This window comes from Staurois parvus, unplaced genomic scaffold (assembly GCF_062004578.1).
Source record: "Staurois parvus isolate SC_StPar_1 unplaced genomic scaffold, SC_StPar_1.0 ptg000130l, whole genome shotgun sequence".
NCBI lineage: Eukaryota > Metazoa > Chordata > Amphibia > Anura > Ranidae > Staurois > Staurois parvus.
The window spans coordinates 2010831-2036771 of record NW_028317926.1 but is presented as its reverse complement, the minus strand read 5'-3'; the positions used below and the strand labels follow the sequence as shown (position 1 = coordinate 2036771).

General features: G+C 41.0%; 1 protein-coding gene across 2 annotated transcripts in view; it reads left to right on the top strand.

Moving 5' to 3' along the window:
- Positions 1-25941, top strand: part of ULK4 (unc-51 like kinase 4) — an 898798-nt gene that overhangs the window by 351113 nt on the left and 521744 nt on the right. For both annotated transcript variants that reach the window (XM_089672503.1, XM_089672504.1), the window contains exons 23-25: positions 6965-7098; positions 8454-8575; positions 13947-14003. In XM_089672503.1, the coding sequence (XP_089528629.1) occupies positions 6965-7098; positions 8454-8575; positions 13947-14003 (313 nt within the window). The remainder of the gene's footprint in view (positions 1-6964; positions 7099-8453; positions 8576-13946; positions 14004-25941) is intronic.

The following is a 25941-nucleotide window of genomic DNA, read 5'->3' as shown; positions in this document are numbered from 1 at the left end:
TTCACACATGGGCTATAAGATGTCATTCAACCTTATTGTTCATGTAGAGCAGATTTGCGGTTATACTGGTCAAGCCAAATGATTAATTGAAATGAGGATTCAGCATGCCAGGAGGATTTTAATTTTTATATTGCTATGCTAGTTTACAACAAGCTATTTGAAAATTGCATTGTATCTGTTCAGTTTTTTCCTGTTTCTAAACAATGAAGATACCTGTATATGTTCTAGGATAAAAAAGAATCTAAAATGTGTTGACACAGTGTGAAACGGATGTCATTCTTTTCTCACAGCTTCTGTAACAGCAGCCATTTTGTAGCTGGATGTATAGTACACAAAATCTTTTCTTCTGTTGTGAAGCTCATAATGGATTTTCTTTTAACCCATTTTGTTACCTAATGTTCAAAGTTCTGAAGCAAAGCCACAGAAAATTACCAGGCGAAAAATACGCCTCTGCCTTAGTGGCAATGCAAACCTAAGATTTTAAGATTTGTGAATAGACGTATTGTTTATTTAAAAATGAATTTGGTCCTGGTGCTTTGGAATTAAAAAGGACTTAAACTGTGCCAAAAAAAGAAAGCGGAAGGCAAAGGACCAGTCACCAGTCTTGCTTGTAATCTTCTTGCTGCTGATCTTTTCCCCAATGGCAATTTACCTTTCCTTGCTCACCATACAGAGTGAAGAAAATTTTTTAGCACTATGGCTACTACTGATGTAGACCCTATCTTATTTTTGCTTAAAGTGATACTAAAGGTTCACGTAAAAAAAAAAAAAATTAATAAATAACAAACGTATTCTTACCTGCTCCGTGCAATGGTTTTTCACAGAGCAGCCCCAATCCTCCCCTTCTTGGGTTCCCCACCGGTGCTCCCGGTCCTTCCCTTAAGCAGCTTGCTCTGGGGCACTTGTGTATGCTCGCTCCTGAGCCTCCTCTCGGTGTCAATGAGGCACACAGAGTGTGACTCGGCCCTGCTTCCTTCTCAGTGGTTGTGATTGACAGTTATTGAGGAGGGAGAGATCCAGGAGAGCCGCTTCTCTTGTGCACAGCGCTGGATCACGTTCAGGCTCAGGTAAGTATTGGGGTAGTTTAAATACTCTCTGAATGCAAATTGCTCTTCAGAGAGCACCGGTAGTGTAAATAAGGCCTAAAGCCTCATTTTTTTAAATAAATTTTATTTTTGAAAATAGAAGACACAAGGAATGAATACAGTTCACTAGACACATTCATCAGCAATAGACAAACTAACAAACTAGCTGTTCTCCACCCCCTTCCACATCCAAACTAGATCCATTTATTAATACCTTTATTGATATATTAATGCATACAAAGCTGCAATAATTTGTGTAATTTATAGTTGCCTTGAGTTCTTGCCTGGCATTCTCCCTTAACGCAGAATGCTTTACAACAATGGGGTTTGGACAATTTTTATTGTCAAGAATTCAGACACATCCACTACTTAGTGACCTTGTAAACTATTTTACACAAAATCATTTCTTACTGTGAATTTTTTGCCTCCCTGTTATGACTTTTGTGAACTTCCTCTCCTTTTCCCCTTAACTTCTTTTTGTTTGGAAAAAGCAGTGCATGTTCATTTTGGTCAAAAAAGGAATTTGGAGATTGGCAGGAGGCTGAGAGCAATAGAAGTTACTTTTTGGAGTTAAAAATACATACTTTAATAGATTTTTTAGCCCGAGTTTAGCATCATTTTAAGATCCTATGAGCTCTTGTGCCACCTGTGGTTTTGCAGTGTAGTCATAGTTGTACAGCTTTAGTGCAGTCTTTTCATCAGTGCAAAATAAAAAAGTATGCTCTAATTATTTTGTAGGAGGACCCATCTGTAACTTTGTAAGTCTGCATGAATAAACAACATGTAACAGCATATAGCAAAAGTCCAAAAATTGTACCTTTTGTTGTGAACAAGCAGTTCCTGAGCTCCATGCAAGTGACTGTGTACACACACTCTCTCAATGTATGAGAGAGGACAAGAATAATGTAGAGGACAAGAATAGAAAAACAGTGTCATCGGTTTGCTTCAGTTTGAAAGAAGGATTCCTATAGTCTCCGCTCCCCCAGTGATCACTCTGACTTTACTTTGTAACAATTCACAATATGGGAGGAAGCAAAGGGGACTGATCTATCCCCTGCTGTTGCTTCTCACATCATAAATTGCCAGAAAATTACAATGTTTACACAAATCCAAGAACACAAAGGCTACCGCTCAAGGACAGGTATTTATATGATTGGGTCATCACAGAATTCTGAGCTATGAAAAAGGTTGAACAAAACTGGTACTAACTTTCTGAAGAGAAAAGAAGAAACTCTTTAACCACTTGCCCTCCAGAGGATTTACCCCCTTCCTGACCAGGCCATTTTTTGCTTTACGGTGCTGTGTTACTTTAACTGACAATTGTGCGGTCATTCAATGCTGCACCCAAATCAAATGTATGTCCTTTTTTTCCCACAAATTGAGCTTTCTTTCAGTGGTGGAAAGAACTATTAAAATAAGCATAAAGCTGCTAGCATGAAAGGTAAAAACCTCTAAAACCTTCTATAAAACCATGGAATAAATAAACATGCAGCGCTAATCATGAACCATAATAAAATCACGTGTAAATAAAATAAAATGTAGGTAATGAGTCCCATACAATGTAAAAGTGGATCACAGTAAAATATAATCTAAACAGCATCAATAACCATATATATAAACGAACGCTCAATAGCGTTGCAAATAATGACATGTGAAAAACGTCCCAAACTTGACGTCATAAAGTGCATATACTGATGGCAAATAGGATGTACAGCAAACTTCAGTAATAGTGAATGGTGACAATCTGTGGGAGTGGTGTTATAAATAATGGGTGTAGATTGCACTAACCAGAAAGCGCAGAACCTGTGACGTCACTCCGCATGGCCCATGTGGACAGATGGCGGCCATTTTGACTATCTTGTTACCACCATTCACCTACATGTGAGTGTGCTTTTTACTCTGTCATTACCCCCATTTGCTTAAATAAACTACTACACTATTGGAATCTTCTCTGTTTGGCTCATTTATTGCGAGCCTACCCCCCCCCAAGGCAAACCTTGGTGACTTCTGCATTACCTGTGTGCCTGGTTCTGGTGAGAGAGTGTATTCCTGGTGCCTGGAGACCTTGATGGTGTGCTACCTGCCTAGCTGACGCTTGCCAGATGACCCCCTTTGGTTCCAGTTTCCGGATGCTGATGACCAGCAGTTGGTCTTGAATTACTCAAATGCGCATTAATTTGCACTTTCTGGTTAGTGCAATCTACACCCATTATTTATAACACCACGGCCACGGATTGTCACCATTCACTATTTCTGAAGTTTGCTGTACCTTTTTTGTAGGCTTTTTTGAGTGTGGGCAAGGACACAGGGGCCCCATGATCCCCTATTGCCCAGGGGCCCCATGAGTTGTCAGTCTGCCCCTGGTCACAGGAGAGCAAAAAGTAAGTGTACTCCAGTGACCCACAAGAGAAGTACTGTATGGCCAGAAAAGCTTTGGCCATACTTCTTTTTAAATAATCTATTTAGTGATTTCTTTAAAAATAATACCTACCTGCAAGTATTGTAATTGACTTAGAGAGGGCAAAGTTGTTCTAGCCACCAGTTAAAATAAAGGAAAAAAAGCTAGAAAAGTGAAAACTATTGCAGCCACCACATCTAAGGAATGCAATATATTACATGTTCTGTATGCATATAACATGAAAAAACTATAAGACTAGGTTTGCTTTAACCGCCTCCCGCCTGCCGTATAAGGAAATGACGCTGATAGCTTGTGAGGAGAGGAGAGCTGGTAATCGGCATTCCTCAGAGGGGATATGTACACTGATCATCAGGACACTGATGATCAGTGTGCCCTGATGATAAGTAGCCCCATCAGTGCCACCTGTTAGTGTTCATCAATGCCAGCTGTCAGTGCTCATCAATGCCACCTGCCAGTGCCCATCAGTGCCACATCAATGCCACATATCAGTGCCTACCAGTGCACATCAATGCCACATATCAGTGCCCATCTGAGCTGCCTTTCAGTGCCACCTATCAATGCCAGTCAGTGCCGCCTATCAGTGCCATATATGAGTGCTGCCTTTCAGTGCCCATCAGTGATTCCTGTCAATGCCCATCAGTGCCACCTACCAGTGCCTCCTCATCAGTGCCGCCTATCAGTGCCCATCAGTGCAGCCTATCAGTTCCCATCACTCCAGCTTCATTAGCGCACATCAGTGAAGGAGAAAATCACTTATTTACAAAATTTTATAACAGAAACTAAGAAAAAACATTTTTTTCAAACTTTTCAGTTGTTTTTGATTTGTTTAGAAAAAGATAAAAAACCTGGAGGTGATTAAATACCACCAAAAGAAAGCTCTGTCTCAAAAAAATTATAAAAATGTAATACGGGTACAGTTTTGCATGACCGCGCAGTTGTCATTCAAAGTGTGACAGCGCTGAAAGCTGAAAATTGGCCTGGGCAGGAAGGGGGTATAAGTGCCCTGTAGGCAAGTGGTTAAGAATATTAGCACATTTTTGTACCTCTTTGCTAATTTTGCCCCATTTTTATGGTACAATCACTAACCCCTGCATTCAACCCCACTACTACAAACGAGGTTGCTAAATTTTTTTCTAACGTCCACCTAACCATTTGCCTCCTGTTCCGTCGCAAATGCTGTGGTCACCCTCTGGCTCTGTCCTACACTCTCTAACTCACATCTTCAATCTCTCCCTCTCTTCCAGGATCTTCCTCAGCTCTCTAAAACATGCACTAGTCACTCCCATACTTAAAAAGCCCTCACTAGACCCCAGCAATCTTAACAACATCTCCTTACTCCCCTTTTCCTCCAAACTCCTTAAACACCTGGTCTACAATCAACTAAACGACCATCTCACTGAGAACAACCTTCTTGATCCCCTTCAGTCTGGATTTCACCCTCAACACTCCACTGAAACTGCTTTCCTTAAACTCACAAACGATCTACTAACGGCTAAAACCAATGGACCCTGTTCTCTACTCTTACTCCTGGACCTTTCTGCTGCCTTTGACACAGTGGACACTCCATCCTCCTCAAAAAACTCCATGGCTTTGGTCTTCATGACTGTACTCTTTGCTGGTTCTCATCCTAACTATCCCACCGCACCTTCAGTGTCACATTTCTACTTCCTCTTCTCCTCTTCCTTTCTCAGTTGAAGTTCTTTAAAGTTCTGTTCTTAGACCCCTCCTATTCTCAATCTACACCTCCTCCCTGGGTCAGTTGATTGCCTTCCATGGCTTTCAATACCATTTCTATGCTGATGACACCCAAATCTCTCTTTCTACCCCTCACCTCACTCCATCAGTCTCCTCACGCATCACTGTCGCGCCACTTCCTGAAAATCAATCTATCCAAAACCGAGCTCATAATATTTCCTCCCTTACATTCCCCTTTCCCTGACTTCTCTGTCAAGATCAATGGCACAACTATTAACCCGTCCCCGCATGCCAAGGTGCTAGATATAATCTCAGACTCTGAACTCTCCTTTTGGCCCCAAATCCAATCACTGTCCAAAGCTTGCCGCCTCAACCTTCGTAGCATCTCCAAGATACGCCCCTTCTTAACCAATGACACCACAAAGCTTCTAACTCACTCCCTGGTCATCTCCCACCTTGACTACTGCAACTCCCTCCTCACTGGCTTACCTTTACATAGGTTATCCCCCTTCAGTTCATCATAAATACTGCTGCCAGGCTCATCCACCTTAGCAACCGTTCAGTGTCTATCGCCCCTCTCTCCCAAACCATCCACTGGCTTCCACGCACCCAACAAATTAAATTCAAAATACTTGTAACTTATAAAGCCATCCACAGCTCCCAGATACATTACTAACCTTGTCTCAAAATACCAACCTAATCATTCTCTTTTTTTCTCCCAAGACCTCCTGCTCTTTAGCTCCCTTGTCACCTCCTCCCTTGCTTGCCTCCAGGATCTCTCCAGAGCCACTCCCATCCTCTGGAACTTTCTTCCAATGTGTCCGACTATCTCCTACTCTGTCCACTTTTATACGATCCCTGAAAACTCATCTCTTCAGAGAGGCCTATCCTGCCCCCAACTGTACATGTATTTTCTCCATCAGCCCATCCCCCACATTTATTTTGCTTAATATCTTATGACCCACCCTCTTAAAATGTAAGCTCTAATGAGCAGGGCCCTCTGATCTCTCCTGTGTTAAATTGTATTGTAATTGTACTGTCTGCCCTTATGTTGCAAAGTGCTGCGTAAACTGTTGGGGCTATATAAATCCTGTATAATAATTATTATGATGACTATACACCTTAAGATTTCATAGAAATGCTATTTTACCCACAAAAGGTTTCACTCTGTACCAAAGCAGAATCTGTGGCTTCATGTGTTGAATTAGTTTGACATAACTATGCAGTCTTTCCTCACCCTGATATAACTTTTGATTCAAAGGTAAAACAAAGAAAACCCAAGTGCCTATGTTGGAGGAATTTATCATGTTTAGCTAAAAGCGCTTTGAAGTTAATGAGGACTAGTGACAATTTTTTTTACTACACATTGCTGAACCAATATCTAATAGGGTTGTTTATCAAGCAAATGGTTTTAGACCTGTGAGAATTCACACTCCCCACAGCTCAGCCTTTTTTGTACTCTGGATATATAAACTTTATTGCCGTTTTACTTTACTTCATAAAAGCATGTTTCAAATTACATTCCAATAAACAAACAATTGATAATATTAATAAAATACTCAGTTATTTAATTTCTTTAAAACTTATAATTTAGAGAAATTTGTAAGGCTAGAGTACATTTAATTTAATAATAAATCATTCTGTTCCCTCTATGTGTGTCAGTTCCTTTCCAGTTTTCTCAACTTGACTCAGGTGACATTGGAAGAAATGATATATTATTTTATGTTGTCAAAAGGTCTTATCTTTTGCATTTACTTATTTTCAGACTTGTGATGTACATTGAAAGAGACAGCCGAAAAACCACACCAGGAAAGGAGCAGCAAAGCATCAACGAATACCTGTCAGTTTGTCTGGACCTCCTCATCCATCACATTGTACAGGAGCTGCCAGGAATTCTGGGTAATGTGCATGACGTGAACGGATTTCACAGTTTCTTTTTTGGACATCTTAAATCTGTATAATAATATGGAGGAGGTGACTATTGGTAAATAATTTATAAATGTATGTTAAATCCCAGCAAACAGCTAAATGGATGTTTGAAATACATATTTGTAAATGGTTTACCTGCCAAAATAGGATATTCTGTTCTGCTTGCCTTATACTTTGTGAGCACCTTATTTCCTGGCTTAGCTTTGCAGCTTCCTGAGCCACCTCTTTGCTTCCAACCTGTTCCTTGCACAACTGCTCAGCTACTTTAAAGTGTTTATTCAATGACCGGGCAGGTGACAAAGGAGGGACTATACCTGAGCGAGGAAAAATAAATAATTATTTGTCTGTGCAATATGGCAGAAGTATGTGAATCACAAGACTGAACAGAATAACTAGTCCTGCTCTGTATGTGATAGCACTGGAGATGCTGCAACAAAACAAGAGGTCTGTTGGAGGGAGGCATTTCATGACAGTTGTTTTATGCTGAATGGAGTTTAGCTTTAAATCTTTCAAACTTTATTGACATCTAGAATAAATTGGCTGGGAATTTTCTGTTGATAGCCAGCCCCCTCAACAAGGTATGCTCCATTACTCATGCTCCTTTTTTGCCTCCCCGCTCTGTTAGAGCCCCCACATTAGTGTTCTTAAGGAGCAAAGCTTCTGAATATCAGGGGGGGTGCATGTGACCCCCTCCTGTGACATGCTTGGGCCTGAGCTACTTATTGCAAGACTCAGACTCTGTCATGTGTGTGGCCAGTGATGTTGTTCACTTGGGTGAGCTCAAATACTAAGGTTAACCTGGGACGGACTGTTACAGCAAGGAATTGGCAAGGAAGGGTCAACCTTGCGACCTGTCAGATTGCTGTTGGAGAAGCTGAAATTAGAGTTGAAAGCATATCACTGTGTCCCAGAACATGGGGTGCAGGCTTGTCCTAATAGCAATCCAAGGAGCTAGTAAATGTAAAGGGCGCAAAGGATCATCACTTCTCCCAACCAGCCCAGGTGAATAAATGATAAAAAGAGGCCTCTGCCTACAAGTCTCCACCAAACCACATACTCTGATGTATTACACCCGGCACCATGGTGGGCAGGGCGAAATGCATGAGGGTGTGTGGTTTGGTGGAGACATGTAGGCTGAGGCTGCTCTTTATGATTTATTCACCTGGGCTGGTCGAGAGTCGAGGCAAGTACACCTTGCTATTAGCATAGTGACATTATCTCTTTTAGGAGAAAAAAACTACCAGAACAAATAGTAATATCTAGGCATATTAGTTTCTCCTATCTATGTATACCCTGTTCGTTTATGCTATAATTTGGTTTTATAGGTGATATTCTCAGTGCCTTATCCAATGTATCAGGACGTAAACACCCATCAACTATTCAGGCTAAGCAGCTGAAAATGTGTCTTCCTAATATGGCAATAATGCTGCATCTTGTTACATCCCAGGTATAATATTACTGTCTTAGGCATGTTATTGTTTTGTGTGAAGCATAGACTGATTGGAAAAGTCTAAGATGTCAAATTGTTTTTCAAATTTGTGCAGAAGCCAAATAGACCTGCAAAGTTTTGTAGTTTTTTTTAACTATAATTATATTACTGTATTACAAAATATATACAGTACTGTGCAGAAGTTATAGGCAGTTGTGAAAAAAATGCTGTAAATTAAGAATACTTTCAGAAATAGAAGCGTTAAAAGTTTATTTTTTATCACTTAACAAAATGGAAATTAAATGAACAGAAGAGAAATCCAAATCAAATCAATATTTGCTGTGACCAGCTTTTGGCTTCAAAACAGTATCAATATTTCTAGCTACACGCAGTGCTTGTGCACACGTTATTTGAAGGAATTCGGCAGGTAGGTTGTTCCAAACATCTTGGGGAACTAACCACAGATGTTCTGTGGATGTAGCCTGACTCAGATCCTTCTGTCTTCATGTAATCTCAGACAGACTCGATGATGTTGTAATCAGGGATCTGTGGAGGCCAAACCATCAGTTCCAGGACTCTTTAAGGCTCCATGCACACTAGCATTTTTTTAAGCTCCTAGAAGCTGTTAGAAGCATTTTAGCTCTTAGAAGCTAAATAGTGTTATTATTTGTGCCCATGCACACTTCTTTAGGCTATTAGCATTTTTTGAGCTTCAGCATCTAGGAACAGAAAAAAAAAATGTTTATGTAGAGTTTTTTTGGAGCGTTTTTTCAGCAGACAAAAATGCTAATTGCTGCTAAACGCTACTAAAATGCTCCTAACAGCTTTTTTCATATGAGTACAATGTTGCATGAGCGCGCAATTGTCATTCAAAGTACAACAGCACTGAAAGCTGAAAATTGGCCTGGTAAGGAAGGGGGTATAAGTGCCCACTAGGCAAGTGGAGTCCTGGAAGTGATGGTTTGGCCCCCATAGAACCCTGATCCTAACATCGAGTCTGCCTGGAATTAGATGAAGATACAGAAAGATTTGAGCCAGCCTACATCCACAGAAGCTCTGTGGTTAGTTCTCCAAGAGGTCTGGAACAACCTACTTGCAGAGTTCCTTTAAAAACTGTGTGAACCTTTAAGAATTGATGCTGGTTTGAAGACAAAGGGTAGCCACACCAAATACTGCTTTGATTTGGATTTAATTTCTGTTCACATGCTTTCCATTTGGTTAATTGATAAAAAAAAATTAACACTTTTGATTCTGAAAGCATTCTTAATTTACAGCATTTTTTCACAACTGCCTATAAGTTTTGCCCAGTACTGTGTGTATGTGTGTGTGTGTGTGTGTGTGTGTATATATATATATATATATATATATATATACTGTTTCTGGTACAGATATGAGTTGTTCTGTATTAAAATTAATAATTTATTGTAATATTCCATGTATATGAACTCTTTCCATAGCTATAGTGGTATTAAACTGCAAAACAAAATTGTATTATGTTGCAGCTTACCAACCTTACCTTAAATGTGGTGGCTGCATTTGTATTGTTTAGGGTTTTTTTCCCTTTATTTTAACCTGGTGATTTGGTCAGTAACATACTTCCTTTCCTAGGGTGGCTCATCTCCAGTGTAAGAGCCACCCTTGGATAGCAGCAATATCAGTCAGTGAAGAGGATAGTGTTAGATGCACTAGCAGATTTAGAGACTAAAAAAAGACTAAAGCTGCACTCCAGCTAACACTTAATGTCTAAGTTCACTTTAAAAAAATAAATGCACATTTTTTTTAGGTATTATTTTTATTCTTAGGCGTTTGCAGGTTTGCAGAACATTGCACCTGCAATCAGCAGATCGTGGGTGCAATGTCAGGCTTGTGCAGATACTTAGAAAAGTTGTCTGCCCGTACCTCCCATACAGGCAGACAGGTACTGAAGTTCAGGAAGTGTCAGTGAACTACAAGAGCGCTCACCAGAACCCTTGCAGTTCATTGAGAACTACCAGCCGTCTGCTGCGATGGCATTAATTTACAGATCTGTGTGAATGAATGATGGAGCTGTGCGCTTGGAGCTCCACACGGCTGTGCTGTTTTTAAAGCGGGTGGGGGATCCTCTCCCTATACCTGATGACACAATGGGGGATTGTGGAGGGGAGCGTGTCTACTGTATTAGTAACATGTTACATGTTTCACTCTAAATACGTATGTAACATGTTAGAAAAGGTGAACTTATCCTTTGAGCAGTTACAGCATCATTTTTTTTTTCTTTTGGTTAAAGGTTTTACATACCTACATAAGATCTGATCATTGTAAACACTCCTGTTCGTGTTATTGGTTTGTATCAATCCTTTATTTGCTACTGTTGCTGGACAGCTTGGTCTCTTAAAGTGGAAATGAAAAAAATGTAAATAGGCAGGCTCTTATTGCAGAAGACACATGCAATGTCTCCTCTGTAATAAAATGCTCTTGCCTGCCTTTTCGCAATCCTCACTACAGGTGCAGACTAATGCAGCCACCACATCTAATGATTGGTAAACTGAAATATATTACATTTTTTGTTTTGGGTTTAATACCGCTTTAACTGTTAACAACTATGGACCAATCCCCTTGGCATCAACCAAATTCCAGGGTTATTTCTACAGTACTTGAGCAGAGATATCTGCTTGTATGTCGATCAATGATCTCTGTATGATTAGAGGTCTATGACCTCTTTTCCAAGCTCTGCAGCTTGGAAAAAGAGGTCAGGTAGGGCACAAACAGAAGCTAATCTACTTGACTTTAAGACTTCATTTTTTCTGTTATCAGTTGTGTCTGTATATCCATACGTCTGTTATACAGAAATCAGAAACCTGTATGTCAACATTAAACAAATAAACACAGAATGGAAAGGATTCAAATGCACCTTCTTCAAATGCAAGTAAAATATTTTAACAGTAGATGTTCTGCCTAAGAGCAGAGACCACAAGTTGCCAGCTGTTACATTGTTAGGCAGAAAGCTCTTTAAAGTCTAGTCCTTTTGTGGCATATATTCACCTTTCCTTCCATTCCTGACTGATGCTTAGTGATTGGTCAAGCACTATCACATGGGGGTTATGGAGAGTACACAGCCTTATATAAGCTCTGACTGTAGATCCGATAAGAGCTTGCACAGGACTTTCTATCCTTGCTTCTGGCCACTGAACAGACCAGTGGAGCAGCAAAAGGAAGGTAAGTATATGCTGTATAACCCGTTCTTTTGCTCTGCATGGGCAGACCACAGGTTCGCTATAAAGCGGTTGTAAACTGCCTCTATAAAGTGTACTTGTCTCAATCCAGAGTACTAAGTGTAATTTCTGCCTGCTGCCTTATTCCTCTGCTGTCTGCAGGAAAACTTCTGACAAGTTTTCCTGACACCAAGAATAAAATGGCGACAGGGGAGGGCACAGTCTGTGACTGACAACATCAGCTCTGTTTCTGTGAGTTGTGTGGAGTGGGTGTGTCTCTTCCCTCCAATCAGCTTTCAGAGTTCTCACTGATGTAACATCAGCTCCCTGCCCCCTGTTTTTTAGAGCTGAGAGGTACTGTCTAAAGTCTGCACTTTGAGTGGATGTAGGCGCCTGCAGATAAACAGGTACAACCTATGTAGGATGATTTGTTTCATCTCTGTATTACCTGAGGCCAGTAACTTCACTGGGTATAAGTAAGGGTTTACAACCACTTTAAGAACTAAACTACACCAACTGTCATCTTCCTGTCCACTGGGCACCTCATTAGACAGGGTAATAGTAGTTGGTAGGTATTTGTCATGAATTTAGGGAACCTATATCCTTAAACATAAAGTGAAATTGTGTTAAGGGTCATACACAAGTAAAAGTATTAATGTCGAATGACAAGTTGCACCCCATGTTTCCCAATGAGTACCATTCATACCCGTGCGACTTCAAAGTAGTTCATGCACTACTTTTGTCCAATATTCATGCGATTGCAAATCTGGTGCAGCTGTGCGTGGTAGCCAATCAGCTTCTAACTTCACCTTGTTCAGTTAAGCTTTGACAAAAAAAAACTGTAAGCTGATTGGTTTCTATGCACAGCTGCACCATACTTTGCACTCTCAATTTTAGTAAATCAACCCCATTATGTGGTGTCTGCCCTTAGGCAGGTCTTACCTATAGATATTTAAAATGGCTGGCAGATTTGTGTTAGGCACTTAAATAGACCCTGTCGGCAACTTAAAAAAAGTCTTGGCACAAAAAATCAAGTATTTTAAAAACTTACCTGCATTATTATTCACTTGAAATGTGCTTTTGAACCTGGTAGAAAATCTGACTACTCCAGGGGAGAATCAACTCCTAGCACAATTGTATTTACATCAAGGCACTATTCTTGTTTGTGAGCATGTAATTCAGCCTTTCTCAACCTTTTCAACACAGTGGAACCCTTGAAATAACTTTCCCTTCTCAGGGAAAATTACTATATCTAAAACTCATGATACATTGGTCTGATGGTTAGTGGGAAGAATGATTCCTAAACGTGTGACTATTGGGAAGAATTACTCCCTTACATATAGCTGAAAAGATCAATTGTGTCAGTAGTAACTTATCTGAGAGGCAGAAATTGCTCAAGGAGCCCCTAGCAACCTCTGGAGGTACCTTTGGGTTCCATGAAACCCTGGTTGAGAAACCATGGTGTAATTGCTGCCTGTGCTGGTGGCTCCTTTTCCCTCTTTCCTCACTTTCCTATATACCCTTTTATGTAGCTTCTGGGGGAGGATAAAAGGGAAATACTATATATTGTCATAGTGTCATTTGAGTAACTGCTCTGAGTCTGCTGGGGATGCTGACATCACAGCCAAAATGGTTCTGTCCAACAGCAGTGTCAGGGCTTTTGGATGTTTTCACAAGAAATGTTTTTACAGGTAAATAAAATGTATATTATATGTTAAGTGTGCATATAATCTTTTGGGAAGATTATTGTTGCCTCAGGGCCTCTTTTAGCTGGTGCACAGCTGGTTAGGCACCCAGGGTTGTCACATGGAGGCAGGAGAGAGTTCTCAGCCATATGTAAGCTACTATTGCTGATAAAGAAGCAAGGGAATAAAGGGAAGGCAAGTATAAGCAGCTGAGGGCGCCAGGGTTAAAGTGCACTTGTTGTGCTGCCCTGAATGGGCAAGCACAGATTCACTTTACGTGGTATGGAAAGCCTAAATTCTTCATATTAGAAGAAAGAAAAGTGAGGCCTACATTTCCTATCCTCCTTATGCGTGGCATATAGTTTGCTACATGCATCATTTTTTGCATCTCACATTTGCAAACTGTATTCTGCTTCAGTTTGAATCCGTTCAATTAAAGTCAGCCTATTATGGTAAAAGTATATTTCTGGTCATTACTCTAATGATTTTGCTGCAAATTTTGTTTTTAAACAGGTTTTTCGTCCCCAAGTCATAAATGAGGAGTTTCTGTACAACTTTGGCAGACTACTGGTAAGGTGGTTTATTCTGTTTGACATTTTCATATACCAGTAACAATGTGGGGTCATTAATGTTTTCATGAAGTTTTTGATATATTAACTCACTACAGCAGGACAGGGAGTGATGTGTGTTCTACCTATTTGGGTTACACAGAGAAAACTTAAAGCTGACAGAAGTTCTAATTCACACCCAGTCCACAAAAAAAAGTTTGGACTTGGGCTGGGTTGAAGCCCGATTCTTTCCTATTTTGCTTTTGGAAAGAAAGTGGAAGGGTTACAATTTCTGTTAGTTTAAATGTTACTTAGAATATTACCTATTAGAAGTTAGTTTTCCCTCATGCACACGTTTTGTTACTGTTACTTGGAGTCAACTGTTACATTTCTGTCTTTGTTACACAGCAGGATGCTTTCTGCTGATGACATTAAAGTGTCTTTTTTGTTAATCTGAACATGGTGGGCTAGTAATATCTTGGATTGGATTTATGCTTTAGTGGTGCCATTTCACCACAGCATCCCTGGACCCAGTGTGTTTGTGGGCTTATGTTAGTGCGTTGCAGGGCTGTTTGTTTTCAGTGGCAGTGTGTGTTGTATTCAGGCAGCCCATTAATTTTGTCCATTGGGGTAATGGACAAAATTAATGGGCTTCCTGAATGCAACACACATTAATATGTGACATATCTCTCCTTAGAGCAACATACTAAAATGGGGTGTGAGAAGAGTGCCTCAAGGGGAAATGGGTTTAAAAGGATTATAGATAGGGTACAATCATGTAAAAAAACAAGAACTTTTTATTCTAACCTCAATTTTTTAACTATCTAAGCCAGTGGTCACTAAATGGCGGACCGCGGTCTGGAACCAGACTGAGGGACAGTCCCGTCCGGACCGCAGCCATGCCACTGCCACCTCCGGGTGCCCTCCCTCGGGGCCGTCGGGCTTAAGATGACCTGGCCTCACAGCTGGAGGCAAGCGGTTACTGCGGTCTGGACGGGGCTAATACAGATGGCGGCTGCTGCTCACCTCCCACTGTGCAGCTATGTCTAAAGCAGGGCCGACAGGAGGAGTGGAAGTGATGGCTCCAGTGACCAGCAGGAAGCGCCACTGACACAGGGACACCTCCTTGGCCAGCTGCTGCACTGAAGGGATAATGGCAGACTCTCTTCTTCACCCGCCAGCACACTGTGATAGGTCTGTAGCAGCAGTGGATGGGGCTGTCTCTGCTGGACGAGCTGTCTCTTTGATGGATGGGCTGTCTCTTTGCTGGAGTGGGCTGTATCTTTGCTGGATGGGATGTCTCTTTGCTGGGCGGCTGTCTCTTTGCTGGGCAGCGATGTCTCTTTGCTGGACTGGGCTGTCTCTTTGCCCAGTTGGGTCCAGCAAAGAGACATCCCAATACAGCAAAGAGACATCCCAATACAGCAAAGAGACAGGCCAGTCCAAAAAGGGACATCCCCATCCAGCAAAGAGATATCCCGTCTTTGCTATATATTTGCTGTGTTGTTAGGGGCACTGTGTTGTGTTAAGGGGTGCTGTGTTATGTTAAGGGGTGCTATGTTATGTTAAGGGGTGCTATGTTATGTTAAGGGGTGCTGTGTTATGTTAAGGGGTGCTGTGTTATGTTAAGGGGTGCTGTGTTGTGTTAGGGGTGCTGTGTTGTGTTAGGGGCGCTGTGTTGTGTTAGGGGCGCTGTGTTGTGTTAGGTGGCGCTGTGTTGTGTTAAGGGGCGCTGTGTTGTGTTAGGGGCGCTGTGTTGTGTTAGGGGCGCTGTGTTGTGTTAGGGGCGCTGTGTTGTGTTAGGGGCGCTGTGTTGTGTTAGGTGGCGCTGTGTTGTGTTAAGGGGTGCTGTGTTGTGTTAGGAGACACTGTGTTTTGTTAAGGGACACTGTGATGTAAAGGGGGGCAGTGATGTGAAGGGAAAAGAGGACACTGTGGGACTTCTTTAAAGAGGGGACTATAGTGTGTGTGAAAGGTACGCTAAAGATCATAATGTACTGGGGGACTGTGATGTGTTATATCGCTAACGAGGTTTGGACCTCTGCTGGAAAAAAATTTTGCTGACCGGACCTCCGTAAATTATAATTCAAGACCCCTGATATAAGCCATACAACACATATTTAAGCTATGCATATATACAGGTAAAATAGCATGGTTTTATAAATTACTTGCAGATATGCTTAGGATATAAAACAAATGATATTTCTACTCTGTAATATTTTAATACAAAAATGCTATTTGCACATATATTGTCTTTCCACCTTCTAAAAACTAGATTGCATATATATAATAGTCCAACTGATGTATAATATCTAGACAGTTGCTTTAAGACTGCTGACACATTGCCTCACTGTGATTTGGCCACAGCGCGGTTGTACCAGTGGTTTCCCATAGGCTTTCTATTATGTTTCACGGTTTTGGTGCATTTTCTGAAAGTGTACATAAAGTTCTGCATGTTGCATCTTTGATGTGTTTGCAGAAAACACGCCAAAAACATGGGACATAATGGAAAGGCTATGGAAAACACACACAAAAACCATGAGTATACTGTGCTGCAGCCATACCGTAATGTGGAAATGTAACAGTGGCTTAAATAGTTAAAGTGGAAGAACGGGCTCTTTTTTTTTTTTTTTTTTTTAACTATAACTTTTTATTGAAAGATTACCATTTGCATTTCAAGTAAAGAAAAATGAAGCCAATGAATGGCTAGATACAGAAATAACAAGGATAAACATGAAAGAAGAACCTCTTTCAGTATTCTATGCATAACATACATTTATAATCCAGAAGCCATTATGTAGACTTACGAGCTTATACCTGTCCTAGTTTGCGATCTATACCAAACCAACCATGTCTGCCAAGATGCAGTGAATTTGACATGTCTATTGAGGCGTAGTTGTTTAAGTACATAATTCTGTTGTACAAGTGCTAGAACCTCAGATGGGTTAGAGGCCATATTAGCTTTCTAGTTTCTGGTGATCACAACCCGTGCTGCATTCAAAATATGTGAGACCACTAACTGATAAAGAGGGGGAAATTTGTCTATTCCTAAATTCATAATTGCCAAGACCGGATTAGGGGCAACTATAATTCCTGTCACTTCAGCCAAGACACAAGAAATTTTTTGCCAAAAACTTGTGAGGTTGGGGCATGAACACATTACATGAAGCAGGATACCTATTTGTCCAGAATCATGCCAACATAGTGGAGAGATTTCGATGGAGAAGCTAATTCCCTGTGGTTCACACAGTGGGTAGAAGTCTGGGCTGAGCAAATAGCTGTGAGCCATTTCGGGGGGTGGGGGGATAGGGGAGAATTGGGTTTTAAGGTCCACCTCTCATCTCTGAATGGAGGTTGTTTTTGTAAAGGTTGTTTTGGCTTGCAGGAGGCTAAAGAATAGTGAAATGCCTTTAACCGCAAGTTTACTGCTACTGTAGTATTGCTACGCTTTGGGATGAATCTGAACTTTGGGTAAAAGGCGATGGATCAGGAAGCTCAGTATGCGTATATAAGTGTAGTGTGTATTCAAGGGTAAATTGAACTTTGCTATTAAGTGCTCCAGAGTTTTAAGCCTATTTCCTTGGAAAAAAATCTATGTTCTGAAGACCACAGTGGAGCAAATGTCAAACAGAGAGTAGCGGTAGTAGTAGTATCTCAGTGACTGAGATAGGGAAGTGCATCTTATTAATATGTGAGTTATACATAGAAGAGCTAAGGAAGGCTCGTCATGCTTCTAGGGAGGCTTGGACTGTTGGAGGTAGTGACCTTGTTTCGTATTTTTTCTACATATCTGCCAGTAATAACATACTTAGTAAAGGAATGCTTCTGCGCTTACGAATGAAAAACCCAATGTGAAATACCCCTGTAATGCAGCAGTCCTAATTGTGAACTTGTGTAAACAATAAAAAATTGATGACACTCAAAAATAATCAATAATCATACGTAATAAACAATAAACATCTAATTACACTGGTTGTATTAGATATGTAGTCCCAATATGTGAAAATAGAGTGCAAGCGTGCTAAGTTCTTGATCGTGAACTCCGTATTAAAGTGACAAGTGCTCCATTGTGCTCAGACCGGAGTCCCACATGGATATGCACTCAACGTCATCCCATGACCACCTATCTCTAGGATGGTCACTAGCGCTTTTATTTGGGTCTATCCCAATGTGCAATGTGATGTTGGTGACTGATGTTCTTCCAAGTGTTGCTAATAGTAACCAATATATCTTCCCATGGATTAAATAGTGTTGTAGATGGTAACCAGTAATCCTTGTCAGATGCTAAATTTATCCCAGAAATCCTCTTCTCCTCCACAGGCAATTTCGTTTTTTTGTTTATAGTGCAAAAAATAAAACGCCCAGTGGTGATTAAATACCACCAAAAGAAAGCTCTATTTGTGTGAAAAAAATTATAAAAATTTAATATGGGTACAGTGTTGCATGACCGCACAATTGTCATTCAATGTGCATCAGAGCTGAAAGCTGTAGTATATCCTTCGCCTGATATACTTCCCTTATTTCATTTGATATAAGCCTCTTTTTTGTGTTTATTGTTTTATATTATAAATAGAGCTCCGATCCTGTGTTCATTACAATTGAGCGTAAGGTGGGATGAGCTGTCTGCTCTAACCATATCCCCTTCTGTGAATAAGCCAGCCTCCTTGCCGTGTGGGTCTCCTATAAAATGGCTGCTTGCAAGACCTATAACCGACTTGAGAAAGCACATCCGCATGAAACATGTTGTCCTGGCAACCAGCCTCCACTTCCTTAGCTGCGGCTTGAGCGTGGATTCCTCCCCTCCGTCTCCCTAACATCTTGGTGACGTCACCCGGGATGCTGGGACGTCGCGACCACGTGGTCCCTGCTTGACAGGAGTTCCTCGTCTCTACAGCTGCCCTCTGGGCAGACGGGCCATCCATCTGGATACCTGGCATCTTAAAGCCACAGGCTTGTGTATTTTACCTTGTTATGCACCATCCTTTATTAAAGGTACACCTCCATAAAAGGTGTTTTTTATGACTATACATTCCACAGCACCTGGCTCTTGTCAGTATTTCCTGGATTCACTTATGTGATTTGCTATGGCAGCAGTGGGTTCTCATCACTTATGACAGTTTTCATTACTTACCTTGGGATGTGCCTTTGCGCTTATGACTACAGTGTTCATTTATCAATACTGCTGGAAGACAAAATGCAACTGGACAGGCAACAGTGGTTGAAGCTGTATATAGAGAAAAGAGCTTGAGCACAATGGTGCACGTTAGAACAAAAAAGTATAAGTTTGCATCCAAACCCTTAAGCAGTTTGTACTGCTGTAAGTTGCCGGGGGATGAGGAACAGTAGACCTCTCATCCACCGCCGGGGAGTTACATAACTGTGTCTTTAAGAAGCATGAGGTTCTCCAGAGGATATCTTTTTAGAGAAGCATTTCTGTGAAACCACTTACCAATCCTGGGCTATTGTGGCAGGTTGTGCCATAGCTTGAGGTGGTACAGTGGTTTTGGGGTTGATGCCCCATTAAAGGAGAGCTTGTAAGCTTTCTTTCTGTTTGCATCATTGCAGTGTACAGCACTTGTAAATAGATCTGTAAATAGCACAAATAAACCCACCATTGTTTGCCACTACATCACTGGACTGGTATCTGTACCTGAAAGTATGCTCACCCCAGGGAGCTTTGTACCTGCCACCTATACCCAGCTCACAAAAGAAAAAATTATATATATAAATATATATCTATATTTAAACTATATTGCCAAAAGTATTGGGACGCCTGCCTTTACATGCACATGAATGGTATCCCTGTCTTAGCCCGTAGGGTTCAATATTGAGTTGGCCCACCCATTGCAGCTATAACAACTTCAACTCCTCTGGGAGGGCTGTCCACAAGGTTTAGGAGTGTGTCTTTGGGAATGTTTGACCAATCTTCCAGAAGCGCATTTGTCAGGTCAGGTACTGATGTTGGACAAGAATGCCTGGATCGCAGTCTCTGCTCTAATTCATCCCAAAGGTGTTCTATCAAGTAGAGGGCAGAACTCTGTACAGGCCAGTCAAGCTCCTCTATCCCAAACTCACTCATCCATGTCTTTATGGACCTTGCTTTGTGCACTAGTGCGCAGTCATGCTGGAACAGGAAGGGGCCATCCCCAAACTGTTCCCACAAAGTTGGGAGCATGAAATTGTCCAAAATGTCTTGGTATGCTGACGCCTTAAGAGGTCCATTCACTGGAACTAAAAGGCCAAGGCCAACCCCTGAAAAACAACCCTACACGATAATATCCCCTGCACCAAACTTTACACTTGGCATAATGCAGTCAGGTAAGTACCGTTCTCCTGGAAACTGCCAAACCCAGACACATCCTTAGGGTTGCCCAACAGAGAAGCGTGATCAATCACTCCAGAGAACACGAATCCAGTAGCGGTGTGCTTTACACCACTGTATCTAACACTTTGCATTGTACTTGGTGATGTAAGGCTTGGATGCAGCGGCTTGGCCATGGAAACCCATTCCATGAAGCTCTCTACGCACTGTTGTTGTGCTAATCTAAAGGCCACATGAAGTTTGGAGGTCTTTAGCTATTGACTCTGTAGACAGTTGGCGACTTCTGTGCACTGTACACTTCGTCATGTGCTGACCCCGTTCTGTGATTATATGTGGCCTACCACTTTGTGGCTGAGCTTCTGTTGTTCCCAGCTACTTCCACTTTGTTATAATACCACTAACAGTTGACTGTGGAATATTTAGCAGCAAGGACATTTCTTGGATGGACTTATTGCACGGTGCCTCGCTTGAGTTCACTGAGCTCCTAAGAGCGCCCCATTCTTTCACAAATGTTTGTAGAAGCAGTTTGCATGCCTAGGTGCTTGATTTTATACACCAGTGGCCATGGAGGTGATTGTAATACCTGAATCCAATGATTTGGAGGGGTGTCCCAATACTTTTGGCAATATAGTGTATGTATGTGTGTATATACAGTTGTGTTCAAAATAATAGCAGTGTGTTGAAAAAAGTGAATAAAGCTCAAAATCCTTCTAATAGCTTTTATTTCCATACACACAAATGCATTGGGAACACTACACATTCTATTCCAAATCAAAACATGAAGAAAAATATATCAAATTTGTGTTGTTCCTCTAAACAAATTGAAGAAAAGTGAATATTAGACTGTTCAAAAAAATAGCAGTGTTTGTATTCTTCTTTACAAACTCAAACATTCACTATATAAACTGAAAAATGTTTGAAGATTTTGCTTTCCTTTGAATCACTTAATATTTAGTTGTATAAGCACTGTTTCTGAGAACTGCTGTACATCTGTGTTGCATGGAGTCAACCAACTTCTGGCACCTGTGAACAGATATTCCAGCCCAGGATGATTGGACTACATTCCACAGTTCTTCTCTATTTCTTGGTTTTGCCTCAGAAACTGCATTTTTGTTGTCACCCCACAAGTTTTCTATTAGATTAAGATCCGGGGATTGGGCTGGTCACTCCATAACGTCAATCTTGTTGGTCTGGAACCAAGATGTTGCACGTTTACTGGTGTGTTTGGGGTCGTTGTCTTGTTGGAACACCCATTTCAAGGGCACTTCCCCTTCAGCATAAGGCAGCATGACCTCTTCAAGTATTCTGATGTATTCAAACTGATCCATGATCCCTGGTATGCGATAAATAGGCACAACACCGTAGTATGAGAAACATCCCCATATCATGATGCTTGCGCAACCATGCTTCACTGTCTTCGCAATGAACTGTGGCTTGAATTCAGTGTTTGGGGGTCGTCTGACAAACTTTCTCCGGCCACTAGACCCAAAAAGAACAATCTTACTTTCAACAGTCCACAAAATGTTGCGCCATTTCTCTTTAGGCCAGTCAATGTGCTCTTTGGCAAATTGTAACCTCTTCAGCACGTCTTTTTTTCAACAGTGGGACTTTGTGGGGGCTTTTTGCATATAGCTTGGCTTCACATAGGCGTCTTCTAATTGTAACAGTACTCACAGGTAACTTTAGACCTTCTTTGATCTTCCTGGAGCTGATTGTTGGCTGAGTTCTTGCCATTTTGGCTATTCTTATATCCATTTGAATGGTAGTTTTTCGCTTTCTTCCACGTTAGGTTTTGGTTGCCATTTTAAAGCATTTGCGATCATTTTAGCTGAGCAGCCTATCATTTTCTGCACTTCTTTATATGTTTTCCCCTCTCCAATCAACTTTTTAATCAAGGTACGCTGTTCTTCTGAACAATGTCTGGAACAACCCATTTTCCTCAGAATTTCAGAGAGAAATGCACTGTAACCAACATGTACATTTGCTGCCTTCCTTCCTTAAATAAGGGCAATAATTGCCACCTGTTTTTCAAAGAATGAATGACCTCACTAATAGAACTCCACACTGCTATTATTTTGAACATGCCCCTTTCAATTAGTAATTCAATTACACAGAATCAGCAGCATGCATGTCATGACTGTTGGGTCTGTTGGATTTCTATTACTCTACTACACCTGCTAGTAAATTATTTGCCATGTAGACATATCATTTCTACCAAAACAGTGATTGATCAGGTTAGTGATGTCTGACTGCTATTATTTTGAACACAACTGTATATATATATATATGTATATATATATATTCACATTAGTTCACTGCAATCTACCATTAGATGAGATGAGGCTTTTCAATTCTGAGATGTATACACCATGGAAAAAAATAGCCAATTAATGCCATGCCATGTTGGATTATTGGATTAACCCATTTATTGCCAAATCACAGATTTATTCAATATATCAGGGCAATGTTGTGGGACAAACATGTGGGCCCCCTAATCAATGTGGTGTATTACTTGAATCCATGAACTGACAATAAATACGTTATCCGTGTCCATGCCCACCTTCAACATGTACACAAAGTAGAGAGTAGTAGAAAAACTTCTGTTGCGTTATTTGTGCATGTATGAACAATAATCTTTTGTTCGAAAGATCTTCAGGTAGATCATGAATGGACAGCTGGCTGTCCTTGAAATGCTATAGGTTGTGTAGTGATATTGCACAGTAGCTTTGGACTATTTTCATCTGTCACTTAGAAAAAAATAGACCTTCTAGCAATTATAAAATGCATGCATCTAGTGGTGTCTGTGCATACCTGCTACAGTTCTCTCTGCTCTCTTTACACCAAAATGCAGGAATAAAGCTCCTGTGATTCACAGTAGTAACAAAGTTGGCCCAGCTTTTCCTGTCTTCTCCTCATTCCTAATTGTCATTGATGCAGTTCAGAATCATAATTGGCCTATATGATCATGTTGGGACATGAGGAAGCGGGTAAGGGACATCATTACTCAGAGGTAGTGGCATCTTCCCTTTCAGAACAACAGCATTTGTGTATATGTAGCTGTACTTGATACCTGTTAGCGGCTTAATTTTTTTGTAGGAGTTGGATATTTTAAACATAATATAGGCTCTGTGGCTCAGAGGTTTTTAGAAGGACATTTAAATCATGTATGTGTTAACAAGCTGTTGCACAATTCCTCTTTTCTTCATATCATAACAATATTAATCTGGGAATGCTGGAGAGGATTACATTAGGGAGTAGTGCTGTTTATGTCTGGTACAGATAATTAGAAGATGGTAATGGTTCAGCAAAGTCTGTTATATGCCGCATACAAGAAAATAAAGTGACTTCTGTTGATTTAATTTCTATGTATGCTCTTTCCACAGGGTATTGATTCCAAGAAAACTGATTAGTTTCATTTACAATTTACTAGCCTCCAGTGTAGAAACAGCTGCAAAACCTGAAAGTGTAGAAAAATTTCGTACATAAACCATGTAATGAGGTTGTAATATAAGAAAAAATATAACATTGGAACGTAAAATCCTAAAATATATTTATTTTGTCTAATTAGAATGCTAACATTTCATTAGGTGATGATGTTTTTTGTCTAATTTTATGACTTTTTGTAATCATCGCTCATGCAGAATAAATCATACTATTGTAATATGAATTTCACATATTTTAAGCAGTGCACCAGCTGTATAAAATGCATAATCAAGTTTTTGTATTTACATTATATGCCCAAATGTGTAATAAATTAAAGTATAAACATACTTATGGCCGGTTCCCACATCAATCACACAGGAACCCCAAAAGTCGGCGCAAGCACAGACTCCTCACTTGGCGTATCTAGGTCTACTCCTGGATTCTTCCTTGTCCAGAGTCTTCCTTCCATAAGGAAAGCTCCAAATGCTCCCCTGTTCAGAAGCTACAGTCTTAAAGCCAACTGACAATCCACCTTTGTTTCAGGAATCTGGTCTTAATGGTATCCTCCTTCGATGCAGTTCTTTATGCCCAATTTTACTCTAGAGTATTGCTACACAACATTCTAGCTACAGTATGTGGGACAAGAAATCTTAGTCTCTGGGCCATCACTCCCACCTGAAACCCAAGAACAGGCTATCCCTGGCCTGGTGGGTCACAAGTCAAGCCCTGGAGTCAGAAAAATCCTTCCCTACACTATTCTGGAACATTCTCATGATAGATGCCAGCCTGTCAGGTTTGAAAAGAGTCATGGACACCCTTGCAGTGCAAGGGATTTGGTCTCCAGGGAAATCTCCGCTCTCCATCAACATGCTGGATCTTGGAGTGATTTGATTAAACACCGGACCTCTCGACTACAAGTTCACGCGACTGTTGTTATTCTGGATAATGCCATGGCAGTGCTTTGCATTAACCACCAGAGAAGAACCAGAAGTCTTGCAGCTCAAATAATAGCTGATCAGGTGGAAAATTGGCAGGTGGACTTCTTCAGTTGACAATATCCGGACTCAGGGGAGCATAATCACTTAACCCAAGGTGCTTCAAGACCTCAGTTGCAGGTGGGAATCATCTGATGTAGACCATCTGGCTTCCTGTTTCAACAACAAACTGGCTTGGTGTGTCCCCTGATCTAGCCTTCGCAGTGGACACTCTGGTTAATTCATGGGATTAATTAAACCTAATCTGTGCCTTTTCCCCTCTGGAACTCCTTCCTCACACACTGCACAGTGTTGAGATGGAGGGCATTCTGATGATTCTCATCGCACCAAACTGGCCCAGGCTGATGTGGTACTCTGACTTATTTTGACTCCTGACAGACTCCTCATGGGCCCTCCCAGATCATCCAGATTTTCTGTCCTAAGGACCTGTTTACCACACTGTATATCGTTCGCTGGCTTTAATGGCCTACCTGTTGAAGCCCAGGCCCTGAAGTACAGGGCCTACCTGATTCAGTTATCTCTATGCTGCTGAACTGCAGAAGACAGGTGAGCTCCTAATTTTTTGTGGTGAGTTGCCAACATACTGCCTTTGCTGCACTGAAATCCTAATCATTGTTGTCAGCCCTTCCTGATTTCTTTTTTCTGTACTATGGAACACCTCTCCCATATTTTATAGAGTAAAGGATAATGCAGTGCAGAAGCAGCATTGTCAGCTCACTATAGGTAATGTGGGATTTTTGGCAGATCGACAGGTCTTTTTTTGTATTTGTAATGTTTCAAAGGGGGGGATGTGCATGCACTGCAGAAATGTACTGCATATGTTTTTTGTTTTTACATTTAACCCAGACATACACTTTAAAGGATAAGTTCACCTTTCATAACATGTTACACCCATATTCAGGGTGTAACATGTAACATGTTATGAAAGCACTGGCCCCCGCTTCCCTACTTCTTGCTTCTAGCTGTCAAATGTTTAAAAAAGTGGCATTTATAGAGTGTTATGTCACTGCATGCAGGGCTCTGCCTGCTCTGTCGCATGATTCAGTGTTCTGTGAATGAATGAACTACAAGTCCTGACAACCTTAGCGGCTGTCGGCTTGTAGTTCTCAATGAACTACCATGGTGCTGTAGAGCGCTGTGGTAGTGCATTCAGTCAATCTGCTGATCACTGGTGCAATGCTTTCCAGGCTCCTGCAGCAAAAAATAAAAAATGCACTTTT